This window comes from Mercenaria mercenaria, chromosome 9 (genome assembly GCF_021730395.1).
Source record: "Mercenaria mercenaria strain notata chromosome 9, MADL_Memer_1, whole genome shotgun sequence".
Lineage (NCBI taxonomy): Eukaryota > Metazoa > Mollusca > Bivalvia > Venerida > Veneridae > Mercenaria > Mercenaria mercenaria.
Window position 1 is genome coordinate 54346256 of NC_069369.1, and position 20986 is coordinate 54367241.

The 20986-nt window shown below is 36.3% G+C and overlaps 1 protein-coding gene across 4 annotated transcripts in view; it reads right to left on the reverse strand.

The window, feature by feature from the left end:
• Positions 1 to 20986, reverse strand: part of LOC123547164 (BTB/POZ domain-containing protein 16-like) — a 97543-nt gene that overhangs the window by 19278 nt on the left and 57279 nt on the right. For all 4 annotated transcript variants that reach the window (XM_045334063.2, XM_045334060.2, XM_045334061.2 and 1 more), the window contains 3 exons: positions 12008 to 12077; positions 5638 to 5700; positions 3080 to 3267 (listed from right to left, as the gene is read on the reverse strand). In XM_045334063.2, the coding sequence (XP_045189998.2) occupies positions 3080 to 3267; positions 5638 to 5700; positions 12008 to 12077 (321 nt within the window). The remainder of the gene's footprint in view (positions 1 to 3079; positions 3268 to 5637; positions 5701 to 12007; positions 12078 to 20986) is intronic.

Below are 20986 nucleotides of genomic sequence, written 5' to 3' on the forward strand. Positions count from 1 at the left end.
TGCAGACTCCAGTAAACTTGATGTTGAACAATAACAAATTTGTGTCTTACTTTCAATCAAATCAAGTGATTTAGCAGAGGTGTATTTGGTAAAGTACTGAAGTGAAACATAAAATAATCCAGGGCAGATCCCTGATAATTTTTTTCTTCGCTGAAAAAGAAGTTTATGTTCATCAGTTACTGACTAAGGCCTTTATATTTTTATATTTATATTCACAATTTTGCAGAATTGTGAACATTTTTTTTCACTATTTTCCCAAATGTCGTGCAATTTTTCACAAAATGACCAGGCCCTTGCCCCTTCACAAGTTTGGCTAAAAAAGTCATGAAGTGAAATCAATATTATTAGGTTATTTAACACTGCTCTGTACAATACTGTACATTTATTAAACAACAATGGCAGGGCTGATGTGGCTATTAGTCAAGTGACAGTATAGGTTTAGGAATGCTAATAACCATGTAAGGAACGTCATTGCCATTTAACAAGATGTTTATAATATACCTAAACACATGACAACTACTCTTTTGCTTCAATCAGATAATCATAAGAAATATCGGCGTTAACAAATTTTTCTGCAAAACAAAGGATAAAATGACATCAAAAACAATGTGAGCCGCGCCATGAGAAAACCAACATAGTGGCTTTGTGACCAGCATGGATCCAGACCAGACTGCGCATCTGCACAGTCTGGTCAGGATCCATGCTGTTCGCTAACAGTTTCTCTAATTGCAATAGGCTTTGAAAGTGAACAGCATGGATCCTGACCAGACTACCAGATGCGCAGGCTGGTCTGGATCCATGCTGGTCGCAAAGCCACTATGTTGGTTTTCTCATGGTGCGGTTCATGTAACTAAATCCAGGCAGGACAATAATTAGTTACAATTCAGAAATAATGTATAGAACAAGAGCTGTCCATAAGACAGCGCACTCCACTATGCGGGGATTTGACAGTAAAATGAATATATGTCTGAATAAGAGACCCCTACTTTAAAAGGAAGATACACCAAGGGGCATAGTTCCATCAAATACACAAATTTGAGTTATTAGGATTGTTACAACACATGCAGATGATGATGATAAAGATGTATTTTGACTTTCAAGTCATTATCTTATATAGTACCAAATTTATGTCCAGAAAACGAAGTTTGTAAAAAATTTAAGTATAAAAGGGGCATAATTCAGTAAAAAATACAAATCAGAGTTATGGGGATTGTTACCACACATGCAGACGATGATGATAAAGATACATTTTAATTTTCAAGTCTTTATCTTATATTGCATTAAAGTAGTATCCAGAAAGTGAAGATTGCAAAAAAAGTTTAAGTACAGAAGGGGCATAATTCTATCAAAAACACAATCAGAGTTATGGCATATGTAGCCACACTTGCAGATGATTATAAACAAATACTTTTAATTTCAAGTCATTATCTTTTAAAGTACCAAAGATATGTCTATAAACGAAGCTTTCAAAAAAATTTAACATGAAAATAGTTCAAAGTACAACTCCTTGGTGACCTTGACCTTGGGTATAATGGGCCCAGCCCCTACACATACTTTGTTTGTACGCTGGACAATGTTAATGTGAAGTTACAGCATGATATAAGCAAAAGTAACATGAAAAAGATATGACAGAAAAACAAAGGTTGCCGAAAAAACTTTAACCTTAAAAATAACCTAAGTATAACAGCTTGGTGACCTTGACCTTGGGTATAATGGGCTCAGCCCCTACACATACTTTGTTTGTGTGCTGGACAATATTTACGTGAAGCTACAGTAAGATATAGGCAACAGTAACAAAGATATGACAGGAAAACAAAGGTTGCCAAAAAACTTTAACCTTAAAAATAACCTAAGTATAACAGCTTGGTGACCTTGACCTTGGGTATAATGGGCCCAGTCCCTAAACATACTTTGTTTGTATGCTGGACAATGTTTATGAAAAGTTACAGTCTGATATAAGCAATAGTAACAAAGATATGACAGAAAAACAAAGGTTGCCGAAAAACTTTTAACCTTAAAAATAACCTAAGTATAACAGCTTGGTGACCTTGACCTTGGGTATAATGGGCTCAGCCCCTACACATACTTTGTTTGTACACAGGACAATGTTTATGTGAAGTTACAGAAAGATATAAGCATTAGTAACAAAGAGATGACAGAAAAACAAAGGTTGCCAAAAAACTTTAACCAAGAAGGGTCACGCCGACGCCGGGGCGAGTAGTATAGCCCCCCCTATTCTCTGAATAGCAGGGCACTAGACAACTTTTTGGGACAGGTACCCATACCCTCAGAAAGAGGAATTTTTTAACATTTTAAGACGAAAAGGGGAAGTTTAAGCCATGTATATGTAACTACTTTTCACACTTATTAATACTGTTTTCAATCATTCCTAACTGATGTGACTATATTGCAGCAGTAATCTTCCTTAGAGGCACTATATAATATTAAAAGAAAGAGTTCATATCTATTTGTGTCAAACAACCTATCATCAGGGGAATTTTCTTCTGAGAAAGGGGAAAAACACGTATTATTTTAGGAGGGGAATGGTACCCATATTCGGCCCCAAAAATGGCCAAAAGAGTGCCCTGGAATAGTGGAGCTAAAAATCATGTTTTAATGTTACACGAAGAAGAGGTTATAGGTCCACGGAATAATTTCACACTGGGGTAGCCCCCGAGTGAATTTTTCTGGCTACGTATAACTCATCTTGTGTGTATTAGTTTATTATGTAAAACACGATTTTGCTGTTCTATTCTATTTCAATTCTAATATGCCTTTTGTCTAAAACAGAAGATAAAATATAGTAGTGCTCTTTCTTGGTCCCAACAGAAACATTGACATCATCGCTTACATCATTTTAGCGTAAGCATGTTTTAACAGAAACAAGCATATTAGAATTTCTAATAATAATCGCTTCTGGTTATTTGGCCCCGAGTAACAAGGTTTCGTCCTATGCAGTATTGTTATTATTAATAGTAAGCTTTATAATAAAGCCATATATCTGGATAAGTCAGCATTTTAAAATCTTATTTGATATGCCGAAATTTATCAGTATTTTACATTGCAAAGTTAAAGTTACCTGTTAAAATATGTGAGCACCGTACTATGAGAGGGCATCAACTGCAGATGTGGGTTAAGCTGCATGAAAAGCCAGTAAGCTAGAGTTCTATATACACTGAACTCATTGAAGACAAATAGACGGTTGGACTTCACAATTTTCTGTAGTAATTCCATTGGCATTTCACGTAGCTGAATATTCTCCGACAGCTGAAAACAACACAAAAACACAAAAGTTCAAATTAAAATCATGTCAATTTAATAACATGAATGTTCAACTAAAAGCTGTTGATATTCTTTCATTTCTTCTGTAAACGGCATATCTCAACATTTCAAAGCATAATTAAGTAATCAGATGGAATGTACAATTAAATTTAACAAGAGCTGTCGGAGGACAGCAACGCTCGACTATTCAACAGCCTTGTCGATGGCATTGATACGAAAGTCGAAAAAGGGGCATAATTTAGTAAAAAAGCAAAATAGGGTTATGGAACCTGCATGGTGCTTATCAGCTCATGACAGTGGCCAAGTGTGTGAAGTTTCAATCCATTCCCATTAGTGGGTACTGAGATACCAGCTTACATATAAGAATTTAACCCAATGCTCCTAAGTTGAAAAAGGGGCATAATTTTGTAAAATGCGAAGCTGAGTTATTGACCCTTTGCACTGCATGTCAAATCATGACAGTGAACAAATGTGTGAAGTTTCAATCCTTTCCCATTGGTGGATACTGAAATACCAGCTTACATACAAAAACTTAACCAAAAATTTCTATGTTGAAAAAGGCGCATAATTTTGTAAAAAAGCAAAATAAAGTTATGGGACCGGCTTTGTGCATGTCAGATTATGACAGTGAACAAGTGTGTGAAGTTTCAATCCATTCCAATTAGTGATTACTGAGATACCAGCTTACATACCAAAACTTAACCAAAAAATTCTAAGTCAAAAAAGGGGCATAATTTTGTAAAAAAGCTAAATAGAGTTATGTAACCTGTGTAATGACTAAGTCAGTTTATCACAGTGAATAAGTGTGTGAAGTTTCAATCCATTCCCACAAGTGGTTGCTGAGATACCAGCTTACATACAAACACTTAACCAAATCGGGACTCGGACGCCGACGCATGGGCGAGTCCAATAGCTCTACTATTCTATGAATAGTCGAGCTAAAAAAAATAATCAGACAGGAAGGAGTTATGAAAACTGATCAATAAAAAACAAAACTAAATGTGTGTCCATAGGACACAGGTGCCCCCCTCCTGCCACTGTAACATGGTTAAATGACTCAGGTTAAACAATTTTTAAGATGTTTGCAACACAAACTTTTAAGAACCTTATGTGTATTTTTCACTTAGTTGGCCACAACTCTGGCCTAGCTGAGTAAAATCCTAAAGAGAACACTTCATAGGCTATAAAACAATCCTCTGTTTTATGATTCTAGGTCAAGTACATTTTAACATACATGTTTCACAATTTATTTTTTTTTTTGGAGTAAGTCTGGACAAAAAGTCTGGTCTTGTGTAGTGAAATAATGACTGTAGGTAAAATATTTTCAGAGCTACGCGCAACAAAACATTAAAATGACAATTTTTTCCTAGGTCAGGGGCCATTACTCCTACAATACTGAATGAATCTGGACGCGAAACCCCAGGTGCACAACTGCACATGCTGACCAACATTCCTGTGAACTTTGGTGACTCTAGGTCAAATACTTTTGGAGCTACGCACGACACAACATTAAAATGACCAATTTTTAACTAAGTCAGGGGCCATAACTCCTACACGACTGAATGAATCCGGACGCGAAACCCGAGATGCACAACTGCACATGCTGACCAACATTCCTATAAACTTTGGTGACTCTAGGTCAAATACTTTTGGAGCTACGCGCAAGGCAGCATTAAAATGACCAATTTTTAACTAAGTCAGGGGTCATAACTCCTACAAGACTGAATGAATCTGGATGCGAAACCCCAGGTGCACAACTGCACATGCTGACCAACATTCCTGTAAACTTTGTTGACTCTAGGTCAAATACTTCTGAAGCTACGTGCGTCACAACGCTAAAATGACCAATTTTTACAAAGTCAGGGGCCATAACTCCTACATGACTGAATGAATCCGGACGAGAAACCCCAGGTGCACAACTACACATGCTGACCAACATTCCTGTGAAGTTTTGTGACTCTACGTCAAATACTTTTGGAGCTAGGCACGACACAACATTCTCGGACGGACGGACGGACGGACAAGAGCAAATCTATATGCCCCCACCACTCATGGGGGTGGGGGCACAAAAATGTTGCTTTAAAACCTATTTCTACAGCCATAGTCATAGTGGATAAGCTGCACAAGATAACATCAATGATCTTTCCTTATCAATATGGGTATTTGTACCCTTGCAATAGATCAATTTAAAGACTGTGTTAGGAATAAATTATTCAATGTGCTGGGTTCACAGTTATAAAACTGAATTTGAAGACCAGTCTCAAATCTGATTGGTGATTCCCTTTGCACAGTTTTAAAACTGACCAATAGCATGGTTGCATTTTGAGACTGGTCTCTAACCTTAAGAAAACTTACATCTGGAATGAGATTAAGCTCCAACCATCTCTCACACGCCAACACCACATGTTCCTGTTGATGCTGAAATGGAATGTTGTGTACAAAAATGAAAAAGTTTTGCTCCATCATGGCCGTAATTAAAAAATTGTTTGCGGTAAAACAACCTAAAGTTTTTTGTCTGGGTAGGTTAGGTAAGGATTTTTTTTGCATATAATCATATAGGAAGAAAAATTTTCTCATCTGACTGGCTAGTGAAAAACAAGAGCTGTCACAGGAGACAGCCATGCTCAACTATTTCTGTGCTGGATAGTGGAAGTGGGCATATCTGAGGAAATGGAGCTGTCACTAGAGTGTTTAATGACTAAAATGTGGATGAAGATATTGAACAACAGAACAAGTTTGTGTCAAAAATATTAAGAAATACTCAACCTATAGGGAACATAATGTATTGTTGTGACAATATTATGAAATTATACACATGAAATAAGTAAAAAGTTACAAAATAACATGAAACAACTACATACATTGTCAAAAAGAAATGTTTAAAACATGTAATAAACCATCAGCTAAAATGAAAATAAAAATACAATGAAGTAATGATATTAAATAGACATGATATAAATATCAGATTAACACTTGTACTAATTCTATAAACACTATTAAAAAATCAAATCCATTCGGTAATAACAGAGTTGGAGTGTCGTTCAAAGTGCATCAAAACTTTAAACCTCAAATTAAGTAAAAAGGGGGAATAATTCATGAAAAATTTGTGTAAGAGTTATGTACCTTAACTCACATGATGTGGGTGATGATGCTGAACAACTATTTTAAGTAGGAATCAAATCCATTCGGGAATAACAGAGTTGGAGTGAAAGTGCATCAAAACTTTAACCTGAAATTCTAAGTAAAAAGGGGGAATAATTCATAAAAATTTGTGCCACAGTTATGCACCTTGTGTCATATGATGTGGGTGATGATGTTGAAGAACTATTTTGAGTTTTAATCGAATCCACTTGGTAATAACAGAGTTAGAGTGAAAGTGCATCAAAACTTTAACCAGAAATTCTAAGTAAAAAGGGGGAATAATTCATGAAAAATTTGTGCCAGAGTTATGCACCTTGTGTCATATGATGTGGGTGATGATGATGAAGAATTATTTTAAGTTTGAATCAAATCCATTCCATAATAACAGAGATAGAGTGAAAGTGCATCAAAACTTTAACCTGAAAATCTAAGTGTAAAGGGGGGATAAATAAAAAAAATATTGGTGCAAGAGTTATGGCCCTTATGTCAGATGATATGGGTGATGATAAGGAATAACTATTTTAAGTTTGAATCAAATCCATCAAGTAAATACAGAGATATGATGAAAAAAGAGAAAGTGTTAAAAAACTTTAACCAAGGTGGGGACGCGGAAAGACGCCGACGCCGACACCGGGTCGAGTAGGATAGCTCTCCTTATACTTCGTATAGTCGAGCTAAAAATGAGTCGCAGTGATTTTCAACAGTAGGTCGTGTTACCGCAAACAAATGTTTTTTTTAATGATAGCCCTTCTTTTTTTTGTTTGGTTGGTTTTTTAGTCACACTCACACATTTCAGGTCATATGGTGAATTTCAATCTTTAATGGTGCAGCCACTGAGCATGTGACCTTCTGAACATTATTTTAAGCACAGTCGAGCATCTGGATAGAACCACTGGCTTTCCTTAAGTCACCTATATGGCTTCCTCACATGAGAACCTAAACAGGACTTGAACCTACAGAACATAGTTGAGTGGCAAGTGAGCAATCATAACAAGTCAGCGATCATAACAGCTAGCTCTACCACTGAAGGTCTTGCTCTATCTTTGAATAATTATATACATTTTACAAATTAAAACAAACTAATCCTTAAGCTAAGGAAATTTAACATAATTTTAAACATATTTTCTGTAACTCTAAGCTAATGAAACCATTTTCTTAATTTCAAAACACTGACAAATACAGAGGTACCCCTTTAATTTGAAGAATGAGAAAAACTTAATACTGGATCTTATACTGCCATGTTATCTGATTCATTATTAACAAGTACAGTACATTTAACCTTTAGCCGCTGACCGCAAGTGATTATGCCTTTGCAACCAGTGCAGACCAAGACCAGCCTGTTCCCTATTCAGTCAGTAAATTTCAGTGAACACCCGCTTCAAATAATAAGTGGTACTGCCCAAACTGAAAGGCATGGACCAGTCCATTTTAGAAATTTAGCAGGGTAAAGGTTAACTAATTACTATTTAACTCATCCTTGGCATACTTTCATTAAGGGTTTTTGAAAGAAAGACTTTACTTCTTAAAATTCTTGTCTTACTTCTTGGTCAAAATTTTTTCACAATATCTTGTGATAATCTTAAGGATGTATTTTTTCTCTGTGAAAGTCTGTCTGGATATTCTCAAATGATTTACGAGACAAACAAACTAACACACCTATAATCTAATTTTGTTCATTTCCAGCACTCAGGCAACCAACTAAAATAACAACTTTCTAGCTGAAAGGTCAGACAGAAGATTTTAATTTGACAAAATTCACCTACCCTTTCTGTAATGGCTTTTTTCTTCTTCATGATTTATAATATCCTAGAAGGTGAATGTAGGACGAAATCATACCTACCTCCTGCAGAACAAGAGCTGTCTGACGACAGCGCGCTTGACTATTCGAAGAATTGATTGAAGAATTGGGTCAAAATATTTCCACAGATATTCAGACAAAAGAAATAAATAGATTAGACAAACAATGTTCCTGTATTTCTTTGATTTCGATAAGTCTTGCACTAAATGGCAATGTATGAACCAATTTTAAAGTCCAAAAAGGGCCATAATTCAGTCAAAATAGTTATGTACTCTTGCCTACAGAGGGAAATCATAATGACAAGGCAGTCTGAAAGACAGCTAAATCCCCCACCACTGCTATGGATAGTGAAAGGGTAAACCTTTGATTTTAGCTGTGACCGTGACCTTGAACTGACATGGCTGACTCATGAATTCTGCACAACGTCTTGATGAGGTGATCATTTGACCAAAGTTTCATGAAAATCCTTCAAGGGGCTTAGGAAATACAGAGCTGAAACCTTTGACCTTCAGTTGTGACCTTGACCTTCAGTTGACATGGCTGACTCATGAGTTCTTGATGAGGAGATCATTTGACCCAAATTTGATGAAAATCCTTCAAGGGGTTAAGGAGATACAGAGTGGACACCAAATGGAAGGCTCAAACCTTCGACCCTTAGTTGTGACCTTGACCTTGAGCTGGCATGGTTGACTCATAATTTCTGCACATCATTCTGATGAGGTAATCATTTGACCCAAGTTTTATAAAATTCCTTCAAGGGGTTTAGGAGATATAGAGCGGACACAAAATGGAAGGCTCAAACCTTTGACCCTAAGTTGTGACCTTGACCTTGAGCTGGCATGACTGACTCATGGGTTCTGCATATCATCTTGATGAGGTGATCATTTGACCCAAGTTTTTATAAAATTCCTTCAAGGGGTTTAAGAGATATAGAGCGGACACAAAATGGAAGGCTCAAACCTTTGACCTTGAGTTGTGACCTTGACCTTGAGCCGGCATGGCTGACTCATGGGTTCTGCACATCGTCTTGATGAGGTGATCATTTGACCCAAGTTTTATAAAATTCCTTCAAGGGGTTTAGGAGATATAGAGCGGACACAAAATGGCAGGCTCAAACCTTTGACCTTGAGTTGTGACCTTGACCTCGAACCGACAAGGCTGACTCATGGGTTCTGCACATCGTCTTGATGAGGTGATCATTTGACCCAAGTTTCATGAAAATCCTTCAAGGGGTTTAGGAGATATGGACCGGACACGATTTTGTTACGGACGGAAGGACGAACGGATGGAAGGATGGACGGACGGAAGGATGGACGCAGACCATTCCTATAATCCCTCCGCCACAGCGGGGGATTAATATACAACTGTTCAAAGTTTAAAAGCCATATGTCAAATAATTTTGACAAAATGTGGACTTAATGAAAACAGAACCAATTTCAAAGTCCAAAAAGGGCCATAATTCAGCCAGAATAGATGACAGAGTTATGTACTCTTTCCTACAGATAGAGACTATTATGCTTAACAAATGATAAAAGTTTCAAAGCCATATGTCAAACACTTTACAAAAAATATGAACTGGTACGGAAAACTTAACCAAGATTTATAAGTCAAAAGGGGCCATAATTCAGCCAAAATCCTTGATGGAGTTATGTGCTCTTGCCTATAACTGGACATGGTGATGATAAACAAGTGTTGAAAGTTTCAGAGCTTTATCTCAAAAGACTTTGTCAAAATACGAACTTGTACCAAAAACTTAACCAAGATTTCTAAGTCGAAAGGGGCCATAATTCAGCCAAAATCCTTGATGGAGTTATATGCTCTTGCCTATAACTGGCCATGGTGATGGTAAACAAGTGTTGAAAGTTTCAAAGCTTTATATTAGAAGACTTTGTCAAAATATGAACTGGTACGAAAAACTTAACCATGATTTCTAAGTCAAAAGGGGCCATAATTCAGCCAAAATCCTTGATGGAGTTATGTGCTCTTGCCTATAACTGGCCATGGTGATGGTAAAAAAGTGCTGAAAGTTTCAAAGCTTTATCTCAAAAGACTTTGTCAAAATGTGGACTGGTACGAAATACTTTACCAAGGTGTGACGCCTACGCCGTGGTGAGTAGGATAGCTCTACTTATTCTTCGAATAGTCGAGCTAAAAATCCCTCTTATGATTTTGTTTTAATCAAAAAATTTAGTATAAAAATTTATTAGACAACAGTGCAAAACTGCCTTAATATATGCCCATCATGACAAATTACTTTTGACTGGTCTATCGTTCAATTTGGACACTTCCATTTATTATTCAAAGGGGTGCTCACTGAAAATTTACTGACTGAATAGCAAACAGTGCAGACCAGGATCAGCCTGCACAGAGGTGCAGGCTAATCTTGGTCTGCACTAGTCCCAAAGGCAAAATCACTTCCCGGCAGCAGGCTAAAGGTTAAAGACACAAGTTACTGAGCAGACACAGGTGCCAATTTTCCCAATTTTGACTCATTCAAGGGCCATAACTCAAGAGTGACAAAACTGTCCAAATGATTAATATCAAACTTGGCCAAGATAATATGCTAATAAACATTTTAAGTTTTGTGAATACTGGATAAAAACTGCTCAAAGTATTAAAACGACACTGTCAATCTTCACAATTTCAAGTCATTCAAGGTCCGTAACTCAAGAGTGACTGAGAATATCCAGCTGGTTATCAAACTTGACCTAGATATTATACCTATAAATATTTTGACCAAGTTAGGGAACGTTGCATAAGTACTACTCATGTTAGAGGTACCGTCAATTATTGTTACAATTTTTAGTAATTCAAGGGCCATAACTCCAGCCCAAAGGACAATCTGGATGGTTATCAAATTTGGCCAAGGTAATATGCTACTGAACATGTTGGCCCAGCCTGGTGAACACTGGCTAAGAACTTGCTGCAGTTATTCACAATTTTGAGTAATTCAAGGGTGATATCACCAGACAGTCTTGTAGGATCCAGCTAGTTATTGGTTTTGGCCAAGATAGTATACCAACAGTGTGACCAAATTTGGTAAACAATGGAACAGTGTTCCCACTGGCATTTAAAGTTGGTGTTGAAAACAGTTTTTCTTGCACTTTTGCACCCCCTCACTAAGAGATATATAACAGCTGTCTCCAAAACTGGGGGTGCCAAGTACCATTCTGGGGGTTTCTGGGAACACTGAATGGATATGAACTACTCATGTTAGAAAGCCGACAATTTCTGTGGATCCCACAACAACCCACCCGTCCCGACTGACAGGTCTATAAAAATAAAACATTCAAGAAAATAATTTGTTACCTATATTTTCAAATAAATTCAACCCGAAAACTGGAAATGTTTGAAAAGAAAGAATTGGGGATTCCGTCTGTCTCAAACCGAACCGGGATGATTTTGTTCTCATTTAAGGTATTAAGGAAACGACTTGAAAACTGGTATTTTGCATCTTTTTTGTTGTTCTTGAAAAGCCTTTCATGCCAGTTTGATTGCTTTTCAGAAAACGGAAAAACTAAACAATTCTTACTTCGAAAATTAATTTCCTAGTCATATTTATTTCATAATGAAACCGTAACAGGATTGGTCTCCTGTTAAGTAACTTTTGAGCCACGCCATGAGAAAACCGACACAGTGGCTTTGCATCTGCGCAGTCTGGTCAGGATCCATGCTGTTTGCTTTCAATTAGAGAAACCGTCAGCAAACAGCATCGATCCTGACCAGACTGCACAGATGCAAAGCCACTATGTTGGTTTTCCCATGGCGCGGCTCATTTAGTTTTACCTTTGAGGCCACAGCATGGTATCTGCAAACTGTCTGATTATTGATATTCTTTAACATCAGCTTTGTGCATCTGAAACAGAAAAGTTCATTCACATTAGTTTGTTTGTTTTTGGATTTAACGCCATTTGTCAACAGTATTTCAGTTACTGTAAAAGCACATATTTTCGCTGGGTCAAAATTTCGCGAATATGAAATTTTGAGTAATTGTTCGCAAGGCATAATATTCACGAAATTGTAAAAATGGTATCAAACTTGAATTAAAATTATGCTAATGGTGAATATTTACGTGAGGATTAATTTTCGCGAGATGTAGGGCTTAGCGAAAATTAAACCTTTGCGAAAATTTCTGCTTTTACAGGGGTTTTTTTTACGACTGGGGGAAGAGGCCCCAGCCTGTCATTGGGGGAAGAAAATAGCGCGCAACAAGCAGTTTTGGGGGATTTTTTCACTCAGGGGGGAATTTACAATTATGCATAATAAACACTTTAAACTATGTTTTTATTACATATTCTTGCAACTTTTAGCAACTATACACACTGTCACTTAGCAATAGATGGACTTGCACTAATGTTCACTTATCATTGTAACAAGGTGGGTGGGGAGAGTTGAAATGCTCAAATCATTGAATATTTAAAGATCACATGCTTTTATTCACAAAAAATGCTTTAAAATAAGAGTTGCTTTTGCAAGAGTCATCATATTATTATTAAATGCATACTTTTGTTGGCTTTTTATTTCAATTGTACTAGAAAATCTTGTAAGAAAGGATAAAAAAGTCCGAAAATCACGATCGCGAAAACGTGTGACAAATATGAAAAAACGAAAGCAAACATTAAAAATTCTTGATAAAATTTCATCTTTTCACCAGAACTATTCCATACTTATAATATCTGATTACTTAAAACATTTGTATTTTATTTTGCACTAGCAAAATACCTCGGCAAAGATAATAAATTTGCGTAACGGCCAACCGGCTTATTTAATCGAATCAAGCACATAAAATAATTACTTTAAATTAACAACACATATTACACAATACAGCATAAGCTGTTACCGCTAATTAACAAGAGGTACAAACACGATAATCTGACGCTGCATTGTTTATGAATCATCTATATTACATACTGATGATAACCACGTGTCAGTCCGCGCGTGGCGTGATTGACATCTGTCAGTAGCTAATTAACATACGACGCTCCGCCTACTTTCATACTTACGCTGGTGTCGACTAACAGTATGAAGTTCACTGGGATTTTGATTGACAAGGGGCAGAGCTTTCGAACTCGTTACGCATCAAACAGTATTACCGCGAGACGAGCAGACGCCCACGGCATATTATGTGCGGGTCAGATACGAGTTTTTATCGATTTTCGCTGATCAAAACCGGAACCTCGGGTCCACTGAACGCTCTTCTAACATTTTTCTACTATTTCTAAAGGTTTTCACACCCATTGAAAATTGTGAAAGACCGTCTGCAATTGTGAACGGGTCCGATATTCGGTCGGGAAAATCGCTGGGAGTAATCTCCATTGCTTTGTTTACGATTTTGGAGGGGGTAATTTCGGACGTAGGGGAATTTCGACTGCGGTAGGGGAAATCCTTGGCTGTGGGGGAAATCCTCGGCTGGGGGACGAGGCCGATATTCGGCCTCTGCTATAGAATAAAAAAAACCCCTGTTTTATAGTATGCAATGGCAGGCAGTAAACATAAACAGTTTTCCTGGAAACTGCACCCGTACCAATCAGTGTTCTCCACAAATAACTGCCAACATCCCCACATGAATCAGAGGTGGCGGACAACGATTTCAGACACTATGTCTTTTATCAATTGTCACAGATACTATATGGTTCACCTGGGGATCAAACTCATAACCCCGTGCTCTGCAGATCTGCACTCTCCGTTTTGAGCTAAGCTGGTTATTTCAGAATCCGCAAAGGTCAACTGAATTTAGCAGCCAGTTGCCTAACTTCCTAAACAGACTTTTTGATCTTATTTCAACATGTCTTAAGCAGGCACCTGCTTGAAGCAGCCAGTGTCACTCCATTGACTTGCTGCTTAACACAGGTTTGTACTGATAACTGTAATCAGAAAATTGTTCCATTGACCAAAATCTTGCAAAATTAATAAATAATCCAAGAACAGACGTTTTACTGTAAAAGCACATATTTTTGCTGGGTTTAAATTTTGTAAATTTGAATCACTGAGTTTGTTTGTGATTTGTTTGTTTAAAGCTTGATGCCATTTCTTCAACACTATTTCAGTTAGGTAATGGCGGGCAGTTAACTTAGCAAGTGTTCCTGGATTCTGTACCAGTACAAACCTGTTCTCTGCAAGTAACTGCCAACTTCTCCAGATGAATCAGTGGCGGAGGATGAATGATTTATCATGATCTGTACTGTTCGCTATTAAGCCAGTATCTTTTTGGTAAACACCTCTTTTAACAGTTAATGGTACTGTCCACACTGGAACATGGACAAGTTTATTATAGAAGTTTAGCAGGGTAAGGGTTAAAATTATACTAAACATTATCCTACAATTGTTACTGAAACACAGAACTTATCTAATTTTTTGTAAATATGGCCATTTCTATTCGATATTTTGAGGAAAGTTATGATGAGATTTTCTTCATTTGCTTTATACTATTAGTAATGATTATGCAAGGATTAATGTTTGCATGGTTTGCTAATATGGGGAAAATTAACCTTCGCAAAAATTTCTGCTTTTACAGTAATCTTTGAGTATTAAAGCCCTAAAATTTACATTTAAAGTAAATAAAATTAGTTTTATTAGGACTTATTTTCACGAATAATCAAATATGGTACAATAGCAAAAATGAATTCCTCATTACACAGTATTGAAAAACCTGTCGTGAACATAACTGACAACAATTAGGAATTCCCTAACTGGCAAAAAAAAAAAACTGTGACATAAATTTAAGACTCTTCACTAGTATTATCTCCTAACACTGTAACAAGTTACAACGAATAATGTCTTCAGAAATGTAAAAAAAAAAGGCTGCTGCCAATCAAGTTGAAAAATAAAAGTGATTAAAAAGCCCGACCCAGAGTCTGCAGTTAAATATAAACAACGTAACAACCATATTAAATTAACCCAGCCAGACATCGTCTAAGACCCAGTCAACAGATAGAAAAAAAAGTCATTTCATTTTAAAGACAACAGTCTGATCCCTTTATCAAAATGTCACATCTTTCCATTACTCAATGGGCAAAAATAAATCCACTGGAAATAGTGTCTTTCATCTGCATTTAACATCTGATGTTCTTATCTAAATTTAATCTTCATGTCTGGTTCAGAGAAAACTAAACTGAGATGAATTCCGAATAGAAGAAAATATCCATATAAGAGCAGGGCCCAGTATCGATCAACATTTATTAAAGTCAGAAATTAGGAATTAAGACCTAGGAGTTCAAAATTTTCCTACGATCAAGTTTTTGTGATATAAAACCAAGTTTTGAGACAAGTCTAGGAACCTCAGCATCTGACTGGGTGTTTTTAAACACAGTTTTGAAATTAACCAATAGCAAATTTGCATTAAACTAGAATGTGTCTGTAGGACACAGGGTGTGCCCCATTGTAACTGGTACATCTGTCACAAATAAGGGGTAATAATTCAAATGTTTGCAGTCTTAAGGGGGTATAGCCTCAACAAACATTTTACAACAAGGCCTGTCCGTAAGACAGCGCGCTTGACTTTTCTCAGTGCTTGACTCAAAATTAGAGCTTTGCCAGTAAAAACTTTACAAAACTTTAAACAAACATTCTAATTTAACAAGAGGGTCATGATGACTTTGGATCGCTCACCTGAGTAATATGAGCCCGTCCCTAGATTTGCCACTATAATGCCACCCTTTTCAATGGTGGAGTATTTAGACAATTTTCCACCAAAATGCCACCTAAAATGACACCAAAATGGTGAAAAAATGAACAGGACAGTGGCAAACCCGTTTTACACTAAATTCCACCTCTTTCCACTTGTGTACACCTTTAGGTGGCAATAAGTGGAGTATTTAGACAGTTTTACACCAATATGCCACCATTATGGTGGAAAATTTGTTTGCCACTTAATTCCACCAATAGCCACCTTCATGGTGGCAGTAAGTGGAGTATTTAGACAAATTACCACTAAAATGCCACCATTATGGTGTAAAAATATTTTCCACTAAACGCCACTTACTTCCACCTATTGCCACTTAACAGGTGGCAGTAAGCAGACAAAATTTCACCAAAACGCCACTATGGTGGCAGTCCTATTTTCCACTAAATGCCACCAAATAGCTGGCAATATTAGGAAAATACGTCGCAACTAGCGGAAATTGGCTGCACCTGCTGAATCTGAAAAAACTCAGTAGTAAGCAAAAATCAAATTATATTAATATATTTTTTATTTTTATGAAAAATCAAAGACTCTTCACAAGAAATCACAAAAGATATGAACACGAGGATCAGGATGTTGTCAATGCAGTCTTATTTTTTCATATTCCAGGATGGCTTAAGTAGATGGCGAATGACTCTCCAAATTTCACTCCTTTAGATGTAGGGCCATTTTTCCAGCACACAGTCTGTAACAGCAAACCATACAATGTCATCTATAAATAGATATTTTTTTCTAACATTCTGAATAATTTTGCAGAAAATTGTAAATTTCCTCTAGAAAATATATGAAATCAAAAGACTAAACTGTAACTCACTGACATAACAAAGAACTCTACAAACTTAATCTATACCAAAAACTGTGAAATCATTTAAATTCGCTGGCATCAAATTTCAAGCAAACGTAAAAAAAGGACTGTTTCGCGCGGGCTTTAATTCGCACATTTTCAATTTATAAATGAAAAAATAAGTAACAGCGCAGTCTTAAATTCACCCATCGGTTCTAGCCCGAAAATAACAAGAGCTGTCCATAAGACAGCCAAGCTCGACTATTCGAAATATTGTCACAGAAGCTGGAAATTATTACCCAAAATGTTAAATATCAAAAGAGTTTTAAGTTCAAAAGGGGACATATCAGAGTTATGGGACTTGATGCTATCAACTAGATTAATAACCCCGAAGAAACATGTTAAGTTTCAATTCAATATCTGCATTAGTTTTGGGGATAGTAACTTGCATGTAAAACTTTAACCAGAATTTTCTAAGTCCAAAAGGGGGCATAATTTGCTCAAAATACATGTTAAGAGTTATGGAACTTGACCCAGTGAGGTAGGTAATTGATCTAGAAAAGAATAAATAAGTTCCAAATCTATATGCCTTTTAGTAATAGCTGTATGTACTTGCACGCAAAACTTTAACCAGAATTTTCTAAGTCCAAAAGGGGGCATAATTTGGCCAAAATACATGCCAGAGTTATGGGACTTGACCCAGTGAGGTAGGTAATTGATCTAGAAAAAGAAAAAATAAGTTTCAAATCTATATGCCTTTTAGTAATAGCTGTATGTACTTGCACGCAAAACTTAACCAGAATTTTCTAAGTCGAAAAGGGGGCATAATTTGGCCAAAATACATGCCAGAGTTATGGGACTTGACCCAGTGAGGTAGGTAATTGATCTAGAAAAAGAAAAAATAAGTTTCAAATCTATATGCCTTTTAGTAATAGCTGTATGTACTTGCACGCAAAACTTTAACCAGAATTTTCTAAGTCCAAAAGGGGGCATAATTTGGCCAAAATGAAGGTCAGAGTTATGGGACTTGGTGCTATCAACTAGTTTTATAACCCCGAAGACACATGTGAAGTTTCAATTCAATATCTGCATTAGTTTTGGAGATAGTAACTTGCATGTAAAACTTTAACCAGAATTTTCTAAGTCCAAAAGGGGGCATAATTTGCTCAAAATACATGTTAGAGTTATGGAACTTGACCCAGTGAGGTTAGTAATTGACCTAGAAAAAGAATAAATAAGTTTCAAAGCTATATGCCTTTAAATGATAGCTGTATGTACTTGCATGCAAAAACTTAACCAAGGTGTGACGCCGACGCCGACGCCGACGCCAGGGTGAGTAGAATAGCTAGACTATTCTTCGAATAGTCGAGCTAAAAATGATTTCACAGTAATATGCAACATCTTTATTATAACTATGAGAAGTTTCATCAAAATCTACATTGTAGAAAAAATTCTATTCACTCAAACGGTTACATTGTTTTGTGGAAATATATGCATCTTGAATCAATAACAAGAACTTGAGAATTGATGAAAGATGTGGAAGCACAATTACTCTAAGGTGATTTACACTTGTGTCAAATTTCATGAATATTTATCAATGGATTACTTGTTATGTAGGAATTTATGGATTGAAAAACAATTAAAGGGCAATAACTTTGGTTACTGAAGTGATCCTGATAGAAATTGCACATGCACATGTCCTGTAGTGATCTACATTTTTGTAAAGTTTCATGAAGATCCATCAATAGATGCAGGAAAAATCCCTATTTTTAACCAAATCAAGGGGAAATTCTTCTTTTATTAGGTAAATAATTGAGCAGTGTTAATGAGCTTATAATAATTACATGAGGTTAAGTGATTCTATAGACAAACCTATAAAATATTATTCCAATTACAAGCATTTTCAGTTAATCCGACGGACAGATAAAAAAGGACAACACCAAAAATAATATCCCTCCGCCTTTGGCAAAAGGTAGTAATAGCACTTGGGTTTTTCATCACATTTATAATTAATATTTATCATATAATATGCCAGGAATTTCTATTAATTGGTGTATTTCTTTAAAAAATAAGGGTTATTTAAACATTAGCTTTTATAAAAACATATAATATTTACCTGATTCAAAACTATCTTGATATGTTTCTTTTATGCAGTAATAAGCTGTGTGCTGCTCAGGTATAAACAGTCAGGCAGGCATATCATGTCACGAAGTCGACTTTTTTCACAGAAGGTACCTGGTATGAACAGTTTAAAGTACATATTGTATCCTAAGTGCTAATCAATAATGTAAAAAATTACAAAATGATACAATTTTACAAACAGTGTTATAAACATGATTGAGCTATATTCCAGAAAATATATCTGGGATTTATCCATCTGCCAAACTTCCTAAGACATAGAAGGAGATTTTTTGACTTAAATTCAAAGCAGTTTGGTAAATGTTGTTTCAAATTCAAGTATTTGTTAAGAGTAATTAAGACAATGTTAAAGACAGTAATAATTAAAAAAAAAAACATAAACAGTATAATATTGTTACCTCTCACAATGTGTTTCCAGTTTCTCCCAGGCTGACTCATCAAATGCCAGATTTCAAAATTTGGTATTATTACACAGATAAATTGATTCCACACATACACTTTCTTGGTCAGCTAAAGAAGGTGTCAAATCCTTAAGTTGAAAAGCTATTGTAAAAACATCCTTTTTATAAACACTTTTTTTTTCAATTAATGAAGAGAATAGGCAAGAACTATTTCTTTGCATCTGACCTGATGTTTGCCTGCATATATAAATCTTAACTGACCCAAATTCCACCTGGGGTTGTTTCTATACATTTGTGTGGGAGCTTGTAACTTGATCTATCATTAATCTTATCTTTAACCAACTTTCTCTCATGCAGAAAAAATACACTGCAGACACATTTAAAAATGATCTTTTCAGATTCAGCTAGTACAGCCAATTTCCACTAGTTGCCACCTATTTTCCACCTTTTCTGTCTTTCATTGAATATAATGCAAAGCTATAATAAGCAATAAATATTCTGTCTCACAAAAGAACGAAAATTCAAATTTTCTGTATACCATTCTGAATATTATTTTTGTCCAGCTAGAGTCAGCATAGACTTATTCTGATTTTAATGAAACCCTTTGAAGAAGGAGCCTGGGTATACTGTTTTGCAGATGTTGGTCAGTCTGTCGGTCATTTGGTATGTTGACCAATTGGTTTCCGGATGATAACACAAGAATGCTTGGGCCTAAGATCATGAAACTTTATATGTAGGTTGGTCATGCCCAGCAGTGACCCATATTGACTTGGAGGCCAGTAGGTCAAAGGTCAAAATCACAGCGACCTGGAACATTTAAACAGTTTCCAGATGATAACTCTAATACTCTTGAGCCTAGGATCATGAAAGTGAATGGGAAGGTTGAACATAGCTAGCAGATAACTCCTATAGATTTTTAGTTCAGTAGGTCAAAGGTCAAGGTCACAGTGAGCTGGAACAGTTAAGCTGTTTTCGGATGTTAGTTTGAGAACTCTTTGACCTAGGATCATGAAACTATATAGGGAGGTTGATCATGACCGGCAGAGGACCCCTACTGATTTTGAGGTCAGTCAATGGTCAAAGGTCTAGGTCACATTGACCCAGAACACTAGAACATTTTTTGCCCAATAACTAGAGAATGCTTTGGTCTAAGATCACATTTCATACAGAAGTCACTTATGACTGGTAAATGGCCCATAATTATTGATTTAAAGGTAGTACATCAAACATCCAGTGCACAGTGACCAAATGATTTCTGTTTCTTGTACAGTTACTGAACGCATCAAATGGGGGCGGGGAGCATTTTGTGTTCTACGAGCTGTTGTCAATGTGCAGTTTTAGCAAAGTCAGGTTCCGTGTCAATTAGGCCTGAAGTCCACTATACCTTGATTCCAACCTGAGTCCATGTGAAGATTTTTGTATAGGGTAATCCAATGTCTTACAGTTCTCTTTTAAATCAAACATCACAAAAATTTCTAAGTTTTTTTCCCACCTATTCGCCACCAAGAAAATTTGCTAAGTCCCTATTTTCCACTAAACGCCACTCGATTTCCACCATGAAAAAAAACTATGTTCTACTTTCCACCAATTTTACACCTTTCTACCACCATAAAGAAAAACTATGTTCAAATTTACACCTAATGCCACCTAAATGCCACCAAAATAAAGTGGCTTAATTGGTGGCAAATTTACCACTTAGATGAAAAAAGAGCTGAATTACACCAAACGCCAACTAATGCCACCTATTTCCACCAACTGCC